The following is a 21,281-nucleotide window of genomic DNA, read 5'->3' as shown; positions in this document are numbered from 1 at the left end:
TAGTCTGCATTCACCATGCAGAACTTTAGGTTAACCCAGAAGGGACTACAACCTAGTGATAAGACTACAAGTTTGCATGCAAAATGTCTCCTGGATCCAGTCCCTAGCTTCTCCACGTACAAGGGCTCAGGCAGCCGGTGCTGGAGAAGGAATCCCTTCCAAGCTGCTGCCCATCCGAGTAGACACTACTAGGTTCAATCCTCATATGGGGCAGCTGCATATTCCTGCATTGCAGGGGGTTGGACAAGGTGATCCTCAGGGTCCCTTCCAATGCCATATAATTCTCTGATTTTATGATTGCCCACGGTGCATAGTTAAGCAGTGGAATTTGCTGCCATGTAGCGATGGCTGTCAACCTGAATAGCTTTGAAAGAGGATTAGACAAATAGCTACAAGTCATAAGGCTGTGTCATCTTCAGTACTGGAGGCAATGAAGCTCCAGTTCTGAATTCCAGTTGCTGAAGGATATGAGCAGAAAAATGCTATCCTGCTCATCTGGTTCCCCTGTGGGAACACGATGCAGGACTAGACCGGCTTTCTGTCTGACCCAGGTGTTGTGTTCTTACTGGATGGTCCAGGGGTCAGCAACCTTTTTCAACCGTGGGCCGGTCCACTGTCCCTCAGACCATGTGGGAGGCTGGACTATATTTTGGGTGGGGGGGAGGGAAATGAACGAATTCCTATGCCCCAGAAATAACCCAGAGATGCATTTTAAATAAAAGGACACATTCTACTCATGTGAAAACATGCTGATTCCCGGACTGTCCACGGGCCGGATTTAGAAGGTGATTGAACCGCATCCGGCTTACGGGCCTTAGGTTGCCTACCCCTGGGATGGACAGATAATCTGGCCCTTGATAAGACAGCCTCATTTGTAATGGGTATTGCGAATTATTATTATTAATAATAATAATAATAATTTATTTGTACCCCCGCCCATCTGGCTGGGTTTCTCCAGCCACTCTGGGCGGCTTCTAACAAAGATTAAAAATACATTAAAATGTCACACATTAAAAACTTCCCTGAACAGGGCTGCCTTCAGATGTCTTCTAAATGTCAGGTAGTTGTTTATCTCTTTGACATCTGATGGGAGGGCGTTCCACAGGGCAGGCGCCACCACCAAGAAGGCCCTCTGCCTTGTTCCCTGTGGCTTTGCTTCTCGCAATGAGGGAGAACAATAATGCAGAACAAAGCAACCCAGTTTTGAGAAGAGCACTTAACACCCACATGCAGAAACCGAGAAAGAAAGAGAAATGGAGATAGTTTTGAAAGTAGAATAAGCACTTATTTTGTTGTTGTTCCTTTTTCAAACCCTGAGCCCTTGGTAAATAGGAGTGTTTCTGTAACTTGAGTGTTTGGGGAGCCGGATTGGAGGTGAATGCTAGCAGGACTTCCTATTCCTAGAAACAAAAGACTCTTAACTCTAAAAGTTGCCCAGATACTATAGACATCAGGTGAAAAGATCCAGAGGAGGAAGAAAATGTTGGAAGTTCTGAAGGAAGAGGCAAGAGAGAGAGAGAGAGAGAGGTCTGTGCAATCGGAGGAAGACTGGAGGATTGTGGAGCTCAAGGTAGTGTGGGGAAGACGTCGAGTAAGATTAACATTATTCTGTGTCTTGAATGCCACTAACTTGACTGAAATCACAGTAAGACCATTGAAAAGATTCAAGGGTGGGGATTCCAGACTGAATCTCTGAAAGGGAGAGGCTTTTAGGACCAGCCTCCTTATCTCAGGTGTAAATAATAGATTCATCAGCTGCACCCACCTATGCTCCCACGCTTTGTTGGAACAAGGGGGCATTAAGAACTGCGTAATAATAATATGAAATTTATATCCACTTTTTCTCCTAGAAGCTGCACATAGCTCTCCCCCTCCCCATGTTATCCCCATAACAACCCTGTGAAGTATGTTGGGCAGAGAGATATTGTGATTAGCCCAAGATCCCCCTGTTTGCTTCATAGCTGAACCCTGGGCTCCTAGGCCCTAGTCCAGCACTCTAACCACTGCACTATATTGCCCCTTGTTACCAGCAAGTGTTCTGCGCTTTGCACAGTACAAGAGGACAGGCTCCTGCCCCAATGAATTTACCCCCTACAATTTGACTTGGGGGGAAGCTTTTCATGGCATAATAGATGCTTTGGTCTTTAAGGTGCCGCAAGACTTTTCGTTGTTCCTGCTGAAAGAGGCTAACATGATTATTCCCCCAACCCATTGAAATCCTTTATTATTACAGTTACAGTATGTATATTAATGCCTAGTATGAGGGCCAGAGTTGTTGTTTATTTCCAAAGGAATTGGAGGCAAAGGTGGCATTTTGAGGGACAGTTTGAAGGAAGAAGGAGGTACAGTATTCTGGGAGGCTGTTCCAATCATGAGGAGCAGGAAGGGAGAAATGGCCTTGAGAGAGCAGGAGAGCTCTGGGTGCTGCAAGAATTAAAATCACAAGCAGAGGTATATCCGCAAAAGGATTTTGACTTGAAGTTGTCCGAAAGAGATTCAGGATTCATCTGAGCTCAGCAGCACATTTGTTGATACAGCTGTTGCTTGGGCTTAGTTTTAAGTTGAGGCCTTTACACTTTTTCATTTCTTAGGCTTGTGTTGCATATCACTTTTGTGGTGAGCAGTTCCTGATGATTTCATCAAGGGCAACCTCCAGAGAAAGGACTTTCCCTTTTCAGCCTTCAGTATCCTGGCTTTTCCCTCCCCCCATCCGATTCTGATACACATATTTAAAAGGAAATTTACGGTGTGCTTGCGAGCTGGAAGCCCCAATCTGGAAACCGTATAATTTTATCATTAAACGATATTCTGCACATGCAAAGTGTTGTAAAGTCTATTCTCAATATGAGACATGGCAGCAGGAGACAAGTAACTCTTATCTGCAAGCAGAAAGCTACTTAACTGAGAGGCCACTTTTCCTTGCAAGGGACAAAAGTTGTGTTGCATCCCGTTGGTTCCCCATTATTAAATAAGCTGAGCAGCCTTCGACAACCTGCTCAGATGTTGGATTACAAGCTGCAGCTGGCACAGCCATCTAGTCCAAAACATCTTGAGGGCACCAAGTTGGTGAAGGCAGAACAAAAACAAGGCTTTATTCTCTCCTTTGATCTGGATACTTCTTCATGCCATAAAGCAGGTATAGGGGCACCAGGCCATTACAGGGCTGACTTTGTGATGTATGATTTAAGTTGCAAGATAGAAGCATGTCCCTGAATGCTGCCTTGTCCTGCGTTCTGCTGATTTTCCTGAATCTAAACAGCTTCCTGATAGCACGAGCTCCTGCCTGAGTCGCTGGTTGTTGTTGTTGTTAATGTCCTATCAGTGACAACTCCCCAACAATAAAATAAATGCATAAATAGACTATCTTTTCCTCTAAGGAGCACAAGGCATAGCACTTGGAGCTATTCCTTTGTGGGGGGAAAGGGATGGAAGTTTAATAAATCAATAAATAAAATGAGTAAAAATATTGTAACGACCTGATAGAGCATAACTAGCCCAATGCCACCCTGAAAATTGGATGGCTTGGTGTGGATTTGATCCTGTACACTGTATACGGGACGTGGGTGGCACTGTGGGTAAAACCTCAGTGCCTAGGACTTGCTGATCATAAGGCCAGCGGTTCGAATCCCCGCGGCGGGGTGAGCTCCCGTCGTTTGGTCCCAGCTCCTGCCCACCTAGCAGTTCGAAAGCACCCTTAAGTGCAAGTAGATAAATAGGTACCGCTTTATAGCGGGAAGGTAAACGGCGTTTCCGTGTGCTGCGCTGGTGCTGGCTCGCCAGCTGCAGCTTTGTCACGCTGGCCACATGACCCGGAAGTGTGTTCGGACAGAGCTGGCTCCCGGCCTCTTGAGCGAGATGAGCGCGCAACCCTAGAGTCGGACACGGCTCGCCCATAGGGGCAGGGGTACCTTTACCTTTACCTTTTACTTTATACTGAATCCAGTATTCTGTATTCTTCGCTGCACTGGCTCTCAATCTCCTTGGTGTGAAAATAATCAGGGGGGCATGTTTGCCATTGGTCGCTGTGCTGCTGCACTGTTGCTTGTGCATACATCCCATCCAAGAGTCACGTCAGCTTCTTGATCCCAAGTCTAGTTAGATGCCGCCGCCCCCCTGCATTTTCAGTCTTGGCTACAGCTGTTCCCTTCCCCCCATTTCCACACGCAGGTCCCCTCCGGAGAGCAAACAGCAGAAGGTGCTCAACGCTGCCATTCTGCAGTTATCGAGGAGCATCAAAGAGCTGCAGGATGAGAACCGGAAGCTGAAAGCAGACCTAGAGCACGCGATGAGCAGCTCCCCTGCCTCCGGCAGAGCAAAGAGTAAGTTTCTCAAGAATACCAACTGTTTTGATTCTGTTGTGTAAAAGAGGAGTGGGTTGCAGTGCTGTGGTCCTCATGCGGTGGCCCCCGCCCAGGTCCCTGCAAGTGGAAGCGTCTGGGCATGCGAAACCTCCAACCCCCAGGGAGAATCTGTCATGAGCTGCTATGGTTAAAACTGGGAGCCCCTCAACTCTTTGGCATGGCTGCCTTGTGTGAGGAGCCAGCAGGATTGTAGTCTGGAGGGTTAGGTCAAGTGTTGTCTGTCCAGACTGGCTATTATGACATATATTACTATTATTATTATTATTATTATTATTATTATTATTATTATTATTACTACTACTATTATCCTGCCTTTTCCCTTGTGGGACTCAAGGCAGCTTACAAGAACCACTAACAACATCGAGAAAAGAAATCATTCAAAAACAATTAAACATTGATAGAATTAAAACTACATAAATATATTAAAAGAGCTGTTGAAAACATACAGATCATTACAATAATAACAGCACAGCACCATCCCTTTCATTAAAAGCAGTCAGTTGCCAAAAAGCCTCTTGGAACAAGAAAGATCTTCACCTGCTGGCGGAAGGACAGCAGGGAGGGAGCAGGTCTAGCTTCTCTAGGGAAGGAGTTCGAGAATCTGGGAGCAGCTAGCAAGAAGGCCAAATCCTGCATCCCCACCAAACATGCCTGTGAGGGTGGTGGGAAGGTCTCAGAGCCTGGGCAGGTGCGTACAAGGGAATACGGTCTTTCAAGTAGACTTTTAGGGAGAAAGAGCAAAAAAAGGTTCTGTTTGGACTCAGACTTTGCCTGGGCACTTCCAGTTTTCCTGGCTCTGGTGCGTTTTCCTTATTTGACACCTGGTTATATCCTTAAGGGATGTGGGTGGCGCTGTGGTCTAAACCACTGAGCCTTGGGCTTCCCGATCAAAAGGTCGGTGGTTCGAATCCCCACGACGGGGTGAGCTCCCGTTGCTCTGTCCCAGCTCCTGCCAACCTAGCAGTTTGAAAGCATACCAGTGCAAGTAGATAAACAGGTACCGCTCCAGCGGGAAGGTGAACAGCATTTCTGTGCGCTGCTCTGGTGGCAGTGTTCCGTTGTGCCAGAAGTGGCTTAGTCATGCTGGCCCCATGGCCTGGAAAAACGGTCTGTGGAGCGGACAAATGCCAGCTCCCTCAGCCTGTAAAGCGAGATGAGCACCGCAACCCCACAGTCGTTTGCGACTGGACTTAACTGTCAGGGGTCCCTCTACGCTTTACCTTTACCTATGTCCTTAAAAGCTTGGCTGCTGGGACGGGGCAAAGGACCATCTAGTCCAGCGGCCAACCAGATGCCTATTGAAAACGGCCAAGCAGGCCCTGGGGGCATTCAGTGGCATCCTGCCTGTGCCAATGGAGGTAAAACCTTGCCATCGTGGCTAGTAGCCATTGATAGCCTTACCCCCAAGGGATTTGCCTAATCCTCTTTTAAAGCCCTCCAAGTTGGCAGCCTCACTACCTATTGGGGGAGCAAATTCCTTGGTTAAACTATGCGCTGTGTGAAGAAGCACTTTCTTTTCACCTGTCCTGAATCTTCCAGCATTCCCTTTTATGGGATGGCCCCGGGTTACAGCGTTACGAGGGAGAAAAACTTCTCAGGGTCCCCTCTTTCTGTGACAGGGAGTATCTCGGAGACCTCTGTCGTCATCATCATCTTTAATTTGTATACCGCCTTTCTATCTTACAATACTCAAGGCGGTTTACAAGCTAAAGAAACAAAAAATGTACATCTTATAACAATCTAATGCAGTACAAAAATGTGATAATAAAACGTAACTTTAAAATAGGCAACCTCCATCAAAAAAGTAACATTCAACAATCGTTAGAATAGTATAAAATAATGATATCAACATATAAAAGTTAAACACAAGTCCACTCAACAGTTACAATAATATCTAAACTATAATCAATAAAACAACAGCAAGCCACAGTACATAAAACAATACAATACACATTGAGAAGCAGAGGGAAGAGCAAGGCAGGTGGATGGAGGCTTTGCCTGATGGAGTCTCTCCCCTCACAGTTCTTCCTCCAGGAACAGCTCCCTTATGAGGACTCCTAGGGCCGGAGGGTGGGGCAAGGCAGGTGGAAGGAGGCCGTGCCTGATGGAGTCTCTCCCCTCACAGTTCTTCCTCCATCATCATCATCATAATTTATTATTTATACCCCGCCCATCTGGCTGGGCTTCCCCAGCCACTCTGGGCGGCTTCCAAAAAAAATATTAAAATACTCTAATACATCAAACATTAAAAGCTTCCCTAAACAGGGCTGCCTTCAGATGTCTTCTAAAAGTCTGGTAGTTGTTGTTCTCTTTGACATCTGGTGGGAGGGCGTTCCACAGGGAGGGCGCCACCACTGAGAAGGCCCTCTGCCTGGTTCCCTGTAACTTGGCTTCTCGCAGGGAGGGAACCGCCAGAAGGCCCTCAGTGCTGGACCTCAGTGTCCGGGCAGAACGATGGGGGTGGAGACGCTCCTTCAGATATACTGGACCGAGGCCATTTAGGGCTTTAAAGGTCAGCACCAGGAACAGCTCCCTTATGAGGACTCTTAGGGCCGGAGGGTGGGGCAAGGCAAGTGGAAGGAGGCCTTGCCTGATGGAGTCTCTCCCCTCACCATCCCCACACACTTTACACTGAAGAAGTCATGTCCTTCAGCATCGACTTCTGGCTTTCTGTTCTTGTCTCTGTCCTGACGGTTGCTTACAGCTCCGAGCAAATCGGAACATAATTGACCAGACTGTTCTTACGTAGGGTGGATGGGAGTCCAAACAGGAACATAGGAAAACAAGCTTTTGTGGAGCCAGAAATGATCAGGGCAACCAGGGAGCAGACAAAAGCAGTTTCATGGGCTGCCACCTCTAGCACTAGTCAAAGGAAGCGAGCAGAAGAGCCACACGCTCCTTTGGCCCCTACCCAACCCTCAGTGCAGGCTGATGCCTTGCTTTTCTTCTCCCATCTCAAAAACCTGCTTAACTATTTCCTGCCAAAGCGGGTGCACTGCCAGATACGGCTGCCTTAATAGCTGCCAATACACTATCTGGTATTTTGTCCATTTTTGCACACGGGGCATGTCGCTCCCTTGCCCCACCTGAGCTTCAGCCAACAAGAGGCAGCTTGATTGGATGTCAAAACATCTCAAGATTAATCTGCTGCTCCGGCTTTTATAAATAGCGTCTCTCGGATGCCCTGCAGCTTGGTGGGCCTCTCCTTTCGGGGATTTGTGTCTCTCGCAATCTGACTTCCACTTTGAAAACCTTGTTAACTTTCCTCCAGATTACACTGAGTGGAGCAGACAGAGGCTGGTTCGGCGGATTTCAAGGCTGGAGAAAGTGAGTGATGGGAGCCCGATCGCTGTCTTAGCGCTGCTGGGAAAGAAACGGTTGCAGTTGCTGAACCCCTGGGTCCATTTGCTTCAGTCTATTATTGCAAAGAGACTAGACCCAAGGAACTTGCTTATATAGGTGTTTGTGTGTGAGAGAGAGATGCTGATTGGCGTATTTTTAGGATGTGAGCATTACCATTACCAAACAGTTGTTTGGGGGTCACTGGGCATCTTTGTTGAATAGACTACATAGGACAAGGCTGAGAAACTCAAGGGACGCATCCCCTTTTGCACAACCTCCTGGGGAGCCGCATGCCAGCAGTGAACCTGGCCAGGTGCAGAGGTGGCGACAGGAAGAGATGCATCTCTTACCTACACTTAAGCCATGCAAAAAGCGAGAGAGAAGCATTTTCCATCCAGGCAACCAAGAGGCATCATCGCACATGCCCAGGCAGGCAAACGCGGGCACCCAAGGAGGGCATAGTATAGGGCTGGTGTGGGAGGTGGCCTGAGAAGATGGGGCAAGATTTGGGGAGAGTCTCCAGGGCTGGGTGGAAAGGCCTGGACATTTCCGGTCCCCCTGGTGCAGAGTAAGCACTTGGATTAGTTCCAAAATCACAAACGTTCTTTGTAGAAAGTGCTTATGGTGATGATGATTTGAGAGGAGAGTCTAGCTTATAAGCAGCTTCAGTTGCCAACCCTCTCTTAGCCACAGAAACTGCTTGAATCTCTAGAGCAGCCTTTCTCAACCTTGGGTCCCCAGATGTTGCTGGACTACAACTCCCATCATTCCTAGCCAAGCATGGCCAGTGGGAGTTGTAGTCCAACAATACCTGGGGACCTAAGGTTGAGAATGGCTTCTTCTGGAGGGTTGAGCTGGTGGTTGCCACTGGTTGAATGTTCTACGACCACAGATGATTTCTGCACACCAGGGCAGGGTTTTGTGTGCCCTTAGATCAGTAGACTGCTATAATGTGCCTCACTCTTTTCCCTTTCCATATTTCCAGAAAATGGATGAGATGCAGAATGGCAGGCTTTCAGAAACTAGCACTTCATCGTTGCTCGCCCAGTTGGGTCAGTCGGCTGCTGAGGAAGGTGACCCTCCAGAAGAACGTGAGCGTCTTCGCAGACTGGTGAACAAGCTGAAAGGCCAAAAGGACGTCCTTCAGAACCAACTGGCTGTTAAAGAGTTAAGTCTCTAGGTATCACCAGAAACAGCGCAGCTGCCTTTGGTTGCAATCTTGGGTGGTACAATCATATGTATGTGAATATCGTTTGGTGCTCTGTTCAAAAATCTTTCTGCATTTTTAATTTTGCCATTTTCCCCAGTTAAAATTAAAAAGTGCTTTTAAAAAATCCAGGTCCTAAGAATGCTGCTTTCCTTACGGCAAATATGTGCAAAAGCCAGATTTGCTAGCAAATACCTGAAGTTGTAAGTGTGTTTGTTTATTTAAAAATCTTTGTAGCCTGCCCTATACAGTATATCATGTTGATCTCAGGAGCAGGGTACACAAATGCAGGTTATAAACAACAATTTCATTGTTATGCAGAGCAGATAATGCTAAAAACCACACAACGACAAAGTGGTTTCTTATTCCCGTTTTCATCTGCACAATCAATGAATCATAAACGCCTGCAAGAATGACCACATCTTGATCTGGTGCCAGAAGTAAAACAAAAGTGGCGCCAGACGTGCCTTCCTTACTCACAGGATGATTGTCGTTCTTCCTCCACAATATTGACAAGTTGGTGGAGCCTGTGACCCTGCAGAGTCAGACCCACTAGGAGTTGCAAAAGAGACTTGGCAAGAGTTGCGCAAGAGCATGACTTCACAGCAAATGTGACTCTGGCTCAGAAGCGCTATCAGCAGAGCTGGCAAAATGTTCCCATTTCGGCACAGTCAAGACTGTTGACCTGTTAGCACCGTGTCCTTTCATTGTCAATTTTTTGGCAAATCCCTGAGGTTGTTGAGCTGTTACCCCCGTCTTCTTTCTTGCAAGACTCTGCTGGCGAGTTAGAGGTTTGTGGCTAGGTGGTGGCCATGCACCCTCACTTTGAACATGGGACTGAATGTAGCAGGATTTGTTCCCTCCCTCTGCTTTGAGGATCAGAGCAGTTGCCCTGTCTGGTTTTGTTTCAGGGGTCCTTCTGCAAGTTACTCCAACCTTCCCCAATCTCCTGCTGCGTTGGAAGATTCACAAGATCCAAGAGGTGTGCCTCAGGATCCATTCATGATGTTGCATGTGCTACTTCCTTGGTGCGCCCCTCCAAAAGTAGACACCCCAAACAACTCCTTGCATTGTGTGCTCTGTAGAGGCGCCTGCAGGTTTCAGAGTTCTGTGGAACTGGAAACGCTGTGCAAATGATTTGTTTTGTACTTCTGCAGGGAAGAAATCCAGAAGCTGACAGAGAAGGTGGGAGAACTGGAAGGAAACCAAGAAGCAAACTGTAGGCTGGCTGGAATTGATGCCACAGAACTTCCCAACCAGGTAAAAAAACCACAGTTCGATATGTTTGGTACAGCAGGTCACCTAATATTAATTGACTTCTGTTGAAACTTCTGTGCAGGCTGCTTGGCATGGATTTCAGAGATTGCATCCCTCCTAAACCCTTCCTCCAGCCAAGTATTGGATTTTATGTTTATGGGTATGAAAGAAAGGCGGGGGGAGCCTTTTATATTCTTACTCTAGGTGGCTAAAGGAGAATGATGTATGACCTCCTAATAGCTAAGGCTGGCTTGGAGGAAATGTGTAGCTTAGGGATGTGAGTGGAGACAGAACACTTAATTGCTGGTAACTTGGCTGGGAAATCTCTGTCCTCACTTGTTCCTTCACTGATTTGTTAATAGCAGGAAAGTCCTCTGTACTGAAAGGCAACGCCATCTTTTTGCCTTGGCTCTCACAGTGCTTGGAATTGGCAGTTATTCTCTCTTTCTCTCCATCTACTCCTTCCTCTTCTCCCCCCACTAACTCTCTCATTGTCCCAAGCCTTTCTTTCTCTTCTCCGCTTACCATATTGTGCTCCTTCAGTTCTTTGCCACATTCTTCCTCCATGTTTGCATGACTTCTTTTCTGTCATTCGTTTATTGATCCTTCCAATTTCTTGCTTCTTGCATATGTCTCTACTCCCTCCCACCCCCCCCATCATTCTTACAAACTAACTGCTGTTCCTGGTTTAGACATAATGAGAAGCTGCAACTTCTCCACGACGGGGTGAGCTCCCGTTGCTCGGTCCCAGCTCCTGCCAACCTAGCAGTTCGAAAGCACGTCAAAGTGCAAGTAGATAAATAGGTACCGCTCCGGCGGGAAGGTAAATAGCGTTTCCATGCGCTGCTCTGGTTTTGCCAGAAGTGGCTTAGTCATGCTGGCCACATGACCTGGAAAAATTACCTGTGGACAAACACTGGCTCCCTGGGCCAGCAAAGCAAGATGAGTGCTGCAACCCCAGAGTTGTTCACGACTGGACTTAACTGTCAGGGGTTCTTTACCTTTTTAAGGTTTTGTGTGCGTGTGTGTATTACAACAAAAACATTTGTTTTTTGCAGCGCTGGCACAATCAGTTGCTCATTGATGCTAGCATTCCATTCCTCCAAGCTGTCCCTTTGACAGCAGCAATCACAATTCCTCTGGATTTCTGCTTCTCCATTCATACTTTCTCCAATGTTATTTTAAGGGCCTGCAGAAATGTCAGCTCAACTGGCGACCGTTGAATCCAGCATGCATGCTAAAGTTCAGAAGTTCAGATTTGGAGTGCTCACCTGAGCATCACAGAAAGGAACAAGCTGCTCGGGTCATCCAAAGACAATGGAAGGCCTACCACACCAAGGTGATGCTCTTTCAGCTGCAAAGGGAGGGGGAGGCATATTTTTGGAGCAGAAGAGTACAGAAATCGGAGGACGGGAGGAACCGGGATGATAGTGACACCCTTTGGCATGTGAGACTCTGCACCTCCTCACCACTCAAATGCCAACATGCTTTCAAATCTATCCTTTTAAAAGCAAAAGCCATCCACTCCTGATTTCTGTACTTGTACAGGGCAGTTGTTAAGGATGCTGGATATAGCAAATGGGCTTTAAATCATTATCAGAGCCTCACACTTTTCATGCAGAAGGTCCCACGCTCCATCTACAAAGATGTCCTGGAGGAGAGGCAGACATTATACCCTTGTCTGAGACCGTGGAGAGCCACTGCCAGTCAGAGTTGGCCAGACATGGCTAGGTGGACCAGTGGCTTGACTCCACATAAGTCATACATAACTACTAAGGAATATGAATTACACCGGGTGGGAATACGACTTGGACTTAATCTAAGATCAATATACGTTTAATCTCTTTTATTGTTGTATTTGTGCATTTCCTCACAAGCTGCTTTGGAACACATTGTTCGCAAAAGCAAGGTATAAATAATTGTAGTGATATAAAACGCAAAATGTTTGATGAGCCTCTGAGCACCGGGGCATACACCAAATCCAAAAGTAGAATGACCAAGTTTAGCTTAAAAGAATGGAAAAGGCCTAATTTCTGTCCAATGTTTATCCATTTCAGATTGACAGGGCTGCACTGGATGAGGTGAGTAATGTAAACTCTTCTTAGTTGAATTGATTTTTTTAAAGTTAATCTAATGGTTGCAGGCGTACAACTAATAGTTTCAATTGCTTCTGTTCTCAGTCATTCAGGTCTTGTGCAGTTTTTCTGCAATTTGCATCACCTGGAAACATGAATCTGATGTTTATATCAGTGGCAAAGTCTAATGGGTAGTTGGAGACCAAAACCTTAATGTAGCCTTGCCAATGAAATGTTAGCTGATGAGGTGTGATTTCATTCAGCAGATTTGATTGTATGTGAATTTCCAGATTAACCTGTGCATAAGTAGGTTTCTTTTATCTTTCATTGGCCGGGACCAACTTTTGAATAGGAGATCAGTAGTTCAGCTTGCCTTTTGATTGGCAGGAATACCTTTATAGAGCCAAGAAAATAGTCCTTTACTAGAACACAGTTTCTTCCTGGGGCTGTGCATGGAATGTGTAGCTGCCATCTTTCAAGGGACTTAACATCCATTCATTTTATTCTCTCCCCCTGCGCTCTCTCTCAGGCGGTTGTTGTGCTCCAGGCAGCTTTCAGGGGACACTTGGCTCAGCAGAAACTATTAGCAATTAACGCACAAGGTCGAAATTCTCCCAGCGTACCTCGAACAGGACACAAGGCAACTATCAGGGCAAGTAGAGATGCAGCCGCAGTATTTTTTCCCCTGATACGCAGATGGTCTGCAGGGCAAAAGAACAGGATCCCAAGCTCTTTTGTTGTTGTTTAGTCATTTAGTCGTGTCCGACTCTTCGTGACCCCCTGGAGCAGAGCACGCCAGGCACTCCTGTCTTCCACTGCCTCTCGCAGTTTGGTCAAACTCATGTTAGTAGCTTTGAGAACACTGTCCCAAGCTCTAGTAAAGGTAAAGGGACCCCTGACCATTAGGTCCAGTCGCGGACGACTCTGGGGTTGCGGTGCTCATCTCGCTTTATTGGCCGAGGGAGCCGGCGTACAGCTTCCGGGTCATGTGGCTAGCATGACTAAGCTGCTTCTGGCGAACCAGAGCAGCACACGGAAACGCCATTTATCTTCCTGCCGGAGCGGTACCTATTTATCTACTTGCACTTTGATGTGCTTTCAAACTGCTAGGTTGGCAGGAGCAGGGACCGAGCAATGGGAGCTCACCCCGTCGCAGGGATTTGAACTGCCGACCTTCTGATCGGCAAGCCCTAGGCTCTGTGGTTTAACCCACAGCGCCACCCGTGTCCCACACTCTAGCCCTGCTTTAATGCTGGAACTTCAGCTGTAGGCTTTGCTTTGCTTCTTATCTTTATTTACCTTTTAATAATAAAATCAAACCACACAGATTTAGTTTAAAACAAATATGAACAAATTTATCCCGCGTCTCTATCAAGCCAGTTTACTATTTTATTGTTGACATTTCCCCACTTCCCCAGGAGGGCAAGCTGGCCTTTTAACAGGAGAAGAGCCAAAGGTCTGGATCCGTCCAAAGGCCCATCTAGTCCAGCCCATGGCCAACCAGATGCTTCTAGGCAGCCCACAAACCGGACATAAAAGCCTTTTTTCCTCTCCCCCCCCCCGACACCTCAGTTGCCCTGCAGCAGCCTGTATTCAGAGGGTAGATGGTCTCTGAATTAGGCTGCGCCCAGATTGCTGAAGTTGCCCAGGACTTTAGAAACTACCAGCCATTAGAAGCTGCCAGAAGCCATTTGAATTAGGGGCTTCTAGCCATCAATGCCCAATAAACTCCTTTTAAGTATAAACTGTTTCTAGACTTTTGTATAAGCATCGTGTGTACCTTCGCTTGACATAAGATGACAGCATTTCTGTTGCAATGTTAATCCTTGGAAGTCACTGTTTTATCCCATCCTTCTAAGGGCTGTTCTCCTTATGCTCATGTTTAACCTTTCCATTCTTTCCTTAACCAAAATCTATGGGTAAAAGCATTTTTCCAGCATTATACAACAGGTGGCTTTTCCGCTGCTAAAAAGTTAAAGCTAAACTCATACTGATCTTTACTGTCAAGTGACCAACCAAATTTGTTGTTGAGATCTTGCTGTGAAACAAGCTTGAATAATGTCTGAATCTTCCTGCCAGTATTTCCTAATTTTGCTCTTGCATTATGCAGGAGGAGGACCAAATTAAGAAAATAATGTTTTCTTTATAAGTAGTTTGAACAAATAAAAATTTAAAAAGAAAATAAGGTCCCTTTTTTGAACTTGATTTGGCTGTTGCTTTTGGCTGATTGGAATTTTTGGCAGTGATTCATAACCATGGACAATACAGTATGTGGTTGGGGGACCTAATATATTAATTTATCTGCCCGCAAACATTTTTTTTTAAAGTGAATGTTCAGTGTTGGGAAATTGCTGAATCCCTTCCATATTCAGCCAGCCTAGTGAAAGCTGCTGCTTCTCAACCCAGAGGTGTCTCATCTAAAGGCCAGAATATTTGATAGCTAGCATCCTTGCTCCTTTGTTCTCCCATATTTATATATCAACGATGCCAAACTTCTCAATGAGCAAGTGGTAAGAAGGCTGGATCAACTTTGCCTTGGCAGCCCCAGGAATCTACTGGCACTCCCAAACTACTACAGCTGAAAAGCAGGCCAGTTCTTTTTCCTTTCTGTTGACAGATAAGGAATGCTTTGAGGTCAGAAACAGCAGAATCTGTTAAGTTGCCAATTGACATATTGAATGCCAACACCTTGTTCCTATTTGTGCTCCTAGAATTCACTTTCGTCTCGTGGGTCCAGCTCTTCACAAACAGCTGCTGATTACAAAGCAGAAGAAGATGCTGTGAGGCTTGTGCAGTCCGTTTTCAGGGCTCACACGGCACGCACTCACCTTGAGGAAAGGTAAGCCAGGAGTGGCTTGTTCTAATGAGATTTGAGTTTCCCAAATCTTGCTGTCAATGGCTTGAAGATTGTGAGCTGGAGCCCAGGTTGGGCCAAACAATATAACAATATTTGCACCAGCAAAATGGAGCTGCAGGCGATGAGGCTAATGTTGACTTCTCCCATGCTGTTCAACTCTTCTGCTGTCTTCACCCTCTCCCCCTCCTTTGTATTTCCACTTAGTCTTCCACAGTCTAGCCCAGATGCCAGGCAACATTGTTCCAGAACATCAAGCAGCTTGGCTGAAAAGGAAAACAAGAGCACATTAGCTTTTTCTGAAGTGATTTAAAAGATTCTGAAGGTCCTTCATATGCCCCACTAAGTTTTGGGTCAGAAATGGTTCCAAACAACTTTGGATCAGAAATGGTTTGTTTACCTGCACAAGGAATTCCAGGCTGTTTCCATCTGTTTTTATGATTCCATGTGATCCTGCTGATAGCATAGATCAGCCCTAACTGGCCTAGGTCCCAATCCCACATGTGCCCCACAATGATCTTGTTGTGCTCCTTAGAGTAGGCAAGCCGGCCTCTGCTAACGGGAAATAATAGTGGCAAGCACGTGAAAGGTTGAGCAATACCCTACACCTTGAAGATTTCAAGTGCTGTATATGTTCTGAATTTGTTAAGTAAGATACCTCATGGGGATGATCGAGCAAAAATCACATGTCTTTGTTTGAGTCTGAGAAATTCATGGCAGAGTTACAGGATTTGCTGTAGCTGCCCAAAAGCTGTGGTTTTTTTAGGGTCATTTGGTGAATTGTTAACATTTGATTGGATGATTTTACTGTAATGCCATGGTACACCTGCATCAACACAACCAGAGGCTTTCATCTGCCCCAGCTGCAACAAAACATGTCTCTCCTGTATCAGTCTCTACAGCCACAGAAGGCACTGCAACCTTCCAGTGGTTTGACTTCACCCCCCAAAGGCGCACTCTTCCAATATCTCCCAAGACAGACAGATGCCAACAACAATTAGTCCCTTTAACCATTTGTATTTTAATATATATATTTTAACCTTTTGTATATTATTATTTTAATATAAAGATACATGTCGGTAGATGTTGTGTTTAAATATTGATGTTGTCGCTGGCATCCGCCTGTCTTGTTAGCATCACATTCTCCCGTACCCTTTTGGAGAGGTGAGCCACCGCCGTAGCTGCCTGGCCAGTATGCTTGTGCAGTTCAGCATCAATGGGCAGGTTGCTGGTTATGGTGGAACCCAGGTAGACCAATTTGTCTTCCACTTCAAGCATGTGGCCACCAATGCTGATGCGTGGAGAGCTGGCGACGTCCTGATCTTTGTTGATCTTCGTCAGGCTGATGGCGAGGCCAAACTCCCCACAGGCTTGGGCAAAACGGTTGCTGAGTCTCTGTAGAGCCTCCTCGGCGTACAATGTCAAGGCCGTGTCATCGGCAAACAACATTGCATATAATTTTCTTCTGTAGTTGGTACAACCATTATGGTTGACAGAACAACAATACATTTTTTTGTGCTGTGTAAAAGAGTGAGGTGGCAGGACCTTTGATGTGATCCATGCAGCTATTCTGCAACACAGCAGAATGTGTCAGCACAGCATCTTTGCTCTAAGACCATGACAACCGATGCTGCATCCCATTCCATCACTGGTGCTTGGCAGGGTGAGGTCAGAGCTCCTGCCTTTGCCTCGCCCTCCTCAGTGGTATTAAAGAAAGGCCCTGAAGATCTTTTTTACTCCACTCGGCTTTCGGGTGGTATGTGGTGCTGTACCTGCTGCCACTATTTAAAGTTGTTTTCTCTACTGCTAGTATTCTTATCTAATTTAATTATTTGCTGCCGCTGCCTTAACTTTTTAATGCTGTTGCTTTTGTTATCTTTGCGTAAGCGTATTATGTTGTTTTTCTGACTACCATAAAACACCTCGGGAGGGTTGCTTATGTATTATATTCAGTGCTTTTCTTCTGGGGGGGGACGCATACCCCTAAACATTTTGTGAATCTTTGTACTTTTGTCCATTTACTGTATTTATTTTTCCTGATTTGAACTATAAAAAGGTGATTTTCTTAAGTCAAAATGAGAGTACCCCTAAACATTTTTTTTAGAAAAAAAGCACTGATTGTTTGTGCCTTTTACCTATGTGTATTAGGGACGCGGGTGGCGCTGTGGGTAAAACCTCAGCGCCTAGGACTTGCCGATCGTTAGGCCGGCGGTTCGAATCCCCGCGACGGGGTGAGCTCCCGTTGCTCGGTCCCTGCGCCTGCCAACCTAGCAGTTCGAAAGCACCCCCGGGTGCAAGTAGATAAATAGGGACCGCTTACTAGCGGGAAGGTAAGCAGTGTTTCCGTGTGCTGCGCTGGCTCGCCAGATGCAGCTTGTCACGCTGGCCACGTGACCCGGAAGTGTCTGCGGACAGCCTCTTAAGCGAGATGGGCGCGCAACCCCAGAGTCGGACACGACTGGCCTGTACGGGCAAGGGTACCTTTACTTTTATAGGTGATTTTTATCTTGAAAGGCAATCCAAAACCCAGGCAATAAATAAATAAATGTAGCAGCATAATGCTTGAGTCTTAAGCAGGCGGCCCATCCTGAGTTCCCAAGGTGTGTGTTACATTTAGGAGCCTTTTAACAGACTATGCCAGAAAAACCTCACCACTTAAGGTGTTACTAAATTGTCTTCTGTCTTTGAGGAGCATCTTTCTCAAATAGCAGGAACGCAGAGACTTGGGTTCTTCAGGCCTGCTCTGTTTCTCTATGCCTGTTCCACAATGTACCGCCCAACATAGTGTAAGTCACGTTAGATGCCTTCCACATGGAGATTAAACAAAATGATGAATGTAACAGAATGCTTGCCTGCCTGCCTACCAGTGAGCCTCTGCATCTGAGTTAAAGCCTCAGGCCTGTGCTAGTTATTATCGTAGGTCTCCTCCTTTATGGCTGGATCTCTCGGACTCTGGGCCCAGTTTCTGCTGGGAGCTATTTTTACAACTCTTGCCAATTCGCCACATATTTTGCAGGCCTCTGATCCTTGGTCCTGGAGATGAGAGAGCAAGTCTAGCAGCCCCTGACAGCGGAGAGAAGAAGCCAGTCTGGTCTCCATTCAAATATTCGCCTCTAGCCTTCACCTCAGCGGTTCATGGTAATCTCATTTACTTCCCCAGTCTGGGCTTATAGTCAATCGTACATTTTTGCAGTGGGCTCCCTTGAACTTTGGTTCTAATTAATCTTGTCCAAAAGGGGACTGCTGTGCGCGGTAGGCTCAGCAAGGTTCCCAGTTCTTCCACTTTGTCAATCAGTTCCTCCCTGTTGGTGAGGTCCGGGTCCAGGATAGATGATCCCCTTGTTGCTACTTCCAGCTTCTGGGAAATGAAATTGTCAGTGAGGCAATGGAGGAATTTGTTGGATCTTACATTCTTGGCAAAATTTAAGTTCCAGCAGATATTGGGGTGGTTGAAGTCTCCCATGACTACTAGATCTCTCCTTTTTGAATGTTTGGCAATCTGTTCTAGGAAGGCATCATCCAAGTCTTCAGTCTCAACGGAGTTCAAAAGAAACCTGAGGCTAAGTAGGGGCTCAGTATTCAATCTTGCAGCAGAGTGACGGCTTCATTGATTTTCAGTTGTTATAACTTTTATTTGTCGACAGCCACTCCATCACATTGATTTTTATTTTTTGCACAGGCCTCTGAGTTAGGTATCAATTACTGTTTACTTCACAGGGTTGTTGTGAAGGTTAATAACTATCATTATTTAATTGCTTAACTGTTCCAGAAGGAAACAGCAGCCCAAGATGTAATTCAAACATATAAAGGGGACCATCACACCGGGGGGAAATAGATTGTCTATTGTGCTACTGCTATTTATTACTTGAATTGGAGTTGAATTGCTAATGTCCAAATGGATGACTTTTCTAATTAGTATTCATTGGTGGTTTCCTCCTGTTTCTGCTTAGAGTCTGCTTTGATCTTGTCCCAGAAGAACCTGTGGGTGCATTGGGGGCAAGCCTCCAAACCATGGCTTGGAGGGTCATGCAGGAGACTTCCTGTGCTTGCATGCTCTCTCCCTCCTCCCTTCATGTGTCGTAGGGCTTAATGCATTGCGTCATGGTTTGATCAAGTCATAGGTTACTGTATTTTGATGCAGTGGAAAGCAATATATTTCAGAATGAGGAAGTAGTGCAGTACCATAGGAGAAAAGGTGGAGCATGCACTCTCATTTACATGTAAATCCTGATGATTGGTTTAATGTCTGCCTTACTTTTGTGCATGAGAGGTTGTGTCAGCATGGAAACAGAAAAGGGCAATCAGAATTATTCATAACCCATTCTGAAACCTTGTTATTCTTAACAGAAAGACTTTGGCCATTTTTATCCACTCTCCTGTTTCGTTCGTTGTTCTTTCAGCCACATCCTCCCATGATCAGCTGCAGCCCTCTCCCTCGCCACCTGCAGATGAAGTTCAGTCGGATGACTCGGATGACATCATTACGGTGTCTCCATCACCAGTGAAGAAAACGTCATCTCATGATTTCACCAGCCATTTGTCACATTCTCTGTTGCACTCCTAGCGTGACAACGAAGGACATTTTAGTCTTGCTTGGTGAGGTGAAGTTGTCCAGGCTATGCTACTCTACTTAGTTTTTCACAAAGGAGAAAGAGAGAGAAAGAGCTAAAGATGGTTACGGCCACATTTGCGAGGTGATTCCTAAGGGACAGGGGAGAGCATCTTTTGCAGATCCATTTCCCTATAATTCACAGGTACTGGCAAATTCTGCCCCTGCTGGTCCGCATGGTAGGAATTCAAACTTGTTTTGGTACCCCAAGCCATCTCCAGCTGTTGTTTCTAAGTTATTCTTGCTTCCCACAGTTCATGTTTTGTACCCAACTTTTGGCCATGCTGATTCACCTTGCAATTGGACGCCCCAGTACAAGGTCCTTAAAAGGTGAGGGTGCCTTCCTTGTAATAGGTAGTGATGCCCTTAAACAAACAGTTCTGTGGGACCAGTGCTTTGGCACGAAACACAGGAACCCTGTGAATTTCTGAGCTTTGACTGGTTCCTGAACCAAAATCAGTTGGAGCCGGCTTTTTCAAAGACTCCAGAGCAAAAGGATATGTCCAGGAAGGGGAGATACAACTTACTGAAATTGTAGAAGATGAAGGGGCTAGGAGTCAAGTCTGGCTTTAAGCTTTTTGCTAAGTACAGTGGTACCTCAGGTTAAGTACTTAATTCGTTCCGGAGGTCCGTACTTAACCTGAAACGGTTCTTAACCTGAAGCACCACTTTAGCTAATGGGGCCTGCCGTGCCGCCAGAGCCAGATTTCTGTTCTCATCCTGAAGCGAAGTTCTTAACCTGAAGCACTATTTCTGGGTTAGCGGAGTCTGTAACCTGAAGCGTATGTAACCTGAAGCGTATGTAACCTGAGGTACCACTGTAATATAAAATCAACAGGCTCCAGACTTCATTATCTTCTGGCTCTCTCGCAAGACTCCCAGCTCCTTCACTGGAGATGAGCCTTTAACTCCAAACCTGTGGTAGATTAACAACCATACTTAACTGACATAGATCATCTCCCTCCCTTTCTCTCTCTCTCTTTCTCAGAAGTGTTCATTGTGCCCCAAACCAATAATTGCCTTGTGCTTGCATTTCAGTCGGTAGCTTTGTGTGATCACCTTTGTATGAAAGAACTTCCTAGGTTCCTCAGTCAGATGATTGGTCTCTAAAGCCCAGGAGAGGGTACCCTGACTGGCAGCAGCTCTCCAAGATCTGATGCAGAGAAAGTCTTTGCCATTGCCTGCTCCTTATTCCTTTTCAACTGGAGAGGCCTGAGATTGAACCCGGGACCTTCTGCCTGCCCAGCTCTGCCCCTGAGCTATAGTCCATCTGAACGCTGCTGCTGCTACTGCAGATAAAGTTGGGAATCTAAATTACAGTTCCTGCTTGGAGGAGGATGCTTCAGTCTCCTGTCTTGTCATTATTTGTGACTTGATGAATTATTCAGATTTATTCAGGAGCCATGGCAATCACTCATCTTCTTTGCTCGCCTTCTGGAGTGTAAGATGGAAGGGCTGCTCTTGCCCATTGATCATCCTGCTGATTGTACATGTGCCACTTATCAGGCACCCACATTTGCAATGGAGGAGGAAGAAGCCCCTGCCCCAAACCTAACTCTGCCCTGTGCCGCCCAAA

At 46.2% G+C, this 21,281-nt stretch overlaps 1 protein-coding gene across 2 annotated transcripts in view; it reads left to right on the top strand.

The window, feature by feature from the left end:
* The window catches only part of IQCE (IQ motif containing E), a 42,448-nt gene extending 21,405 nt beyond the window's left edge, over nt 1-21,043 (top strand). For both annotated transcript variants that reach the window (XM_083585699.1, XM_083585700.1), the window contains 10 exons: nt 4,168-4,319; nt 7,633-7,688; nt 8,689-8,870; nt 10,068-10,170; nt 11,354-11,506; nt 12,225-12,248; nt 12,772-12,894; nt 14,954-15,081; nt 18,113-18,234; nt 19,497-21,043. In XM_083585699.1, the coding sequence (XP_083441825.1) occupies nt 4,168-4,319; nt 7,633-7,688; nt 8,689-8,870; nt 10,068-10,170; nt 11,354-11,506; nt 12,225-12,248; nt 12,772-12,894; nt 14,954-15,081; nt 18,113-18,234; nt 19,497-19,660 (1,207 nt within the window). In that variant the 3' untranslated portion in view covers nt 19,661-21,043. The remainder of the gene's footprint in view (nt 1-4,167; nt 4,320-7,632; nt 7,689-8,688; nt 8,871-10,067; nt 10,171-11,353; nt 11,507-12,224; nt 12,249-12,771; nt 12,895-14,953; nt 15,082-18,112; nt 18,235-19,496) is intronic.
* Nucleotides 21,044-21,281: the final 238 nt, after the last annotated feature.

The sequence above is a fragment of the Podarcis filfolensis genome, assembly GCF_964270895.1.
Source record: "Podarcis filfolensis genome assembly, chromosome: 14".
Taxonomy (NCBI): domain Eukaryota; kingdom Metazoa; phylum Chordata; class Lepidosauria; order Squamata; family Lacertidae; genus Podarcis; species Podarcis filfolensis.
The sequence above is the reverse complement of the archived record's forward strand: the minus strand, read 5'-3'. Positions and strand labels throughout refer to the sequence as shown.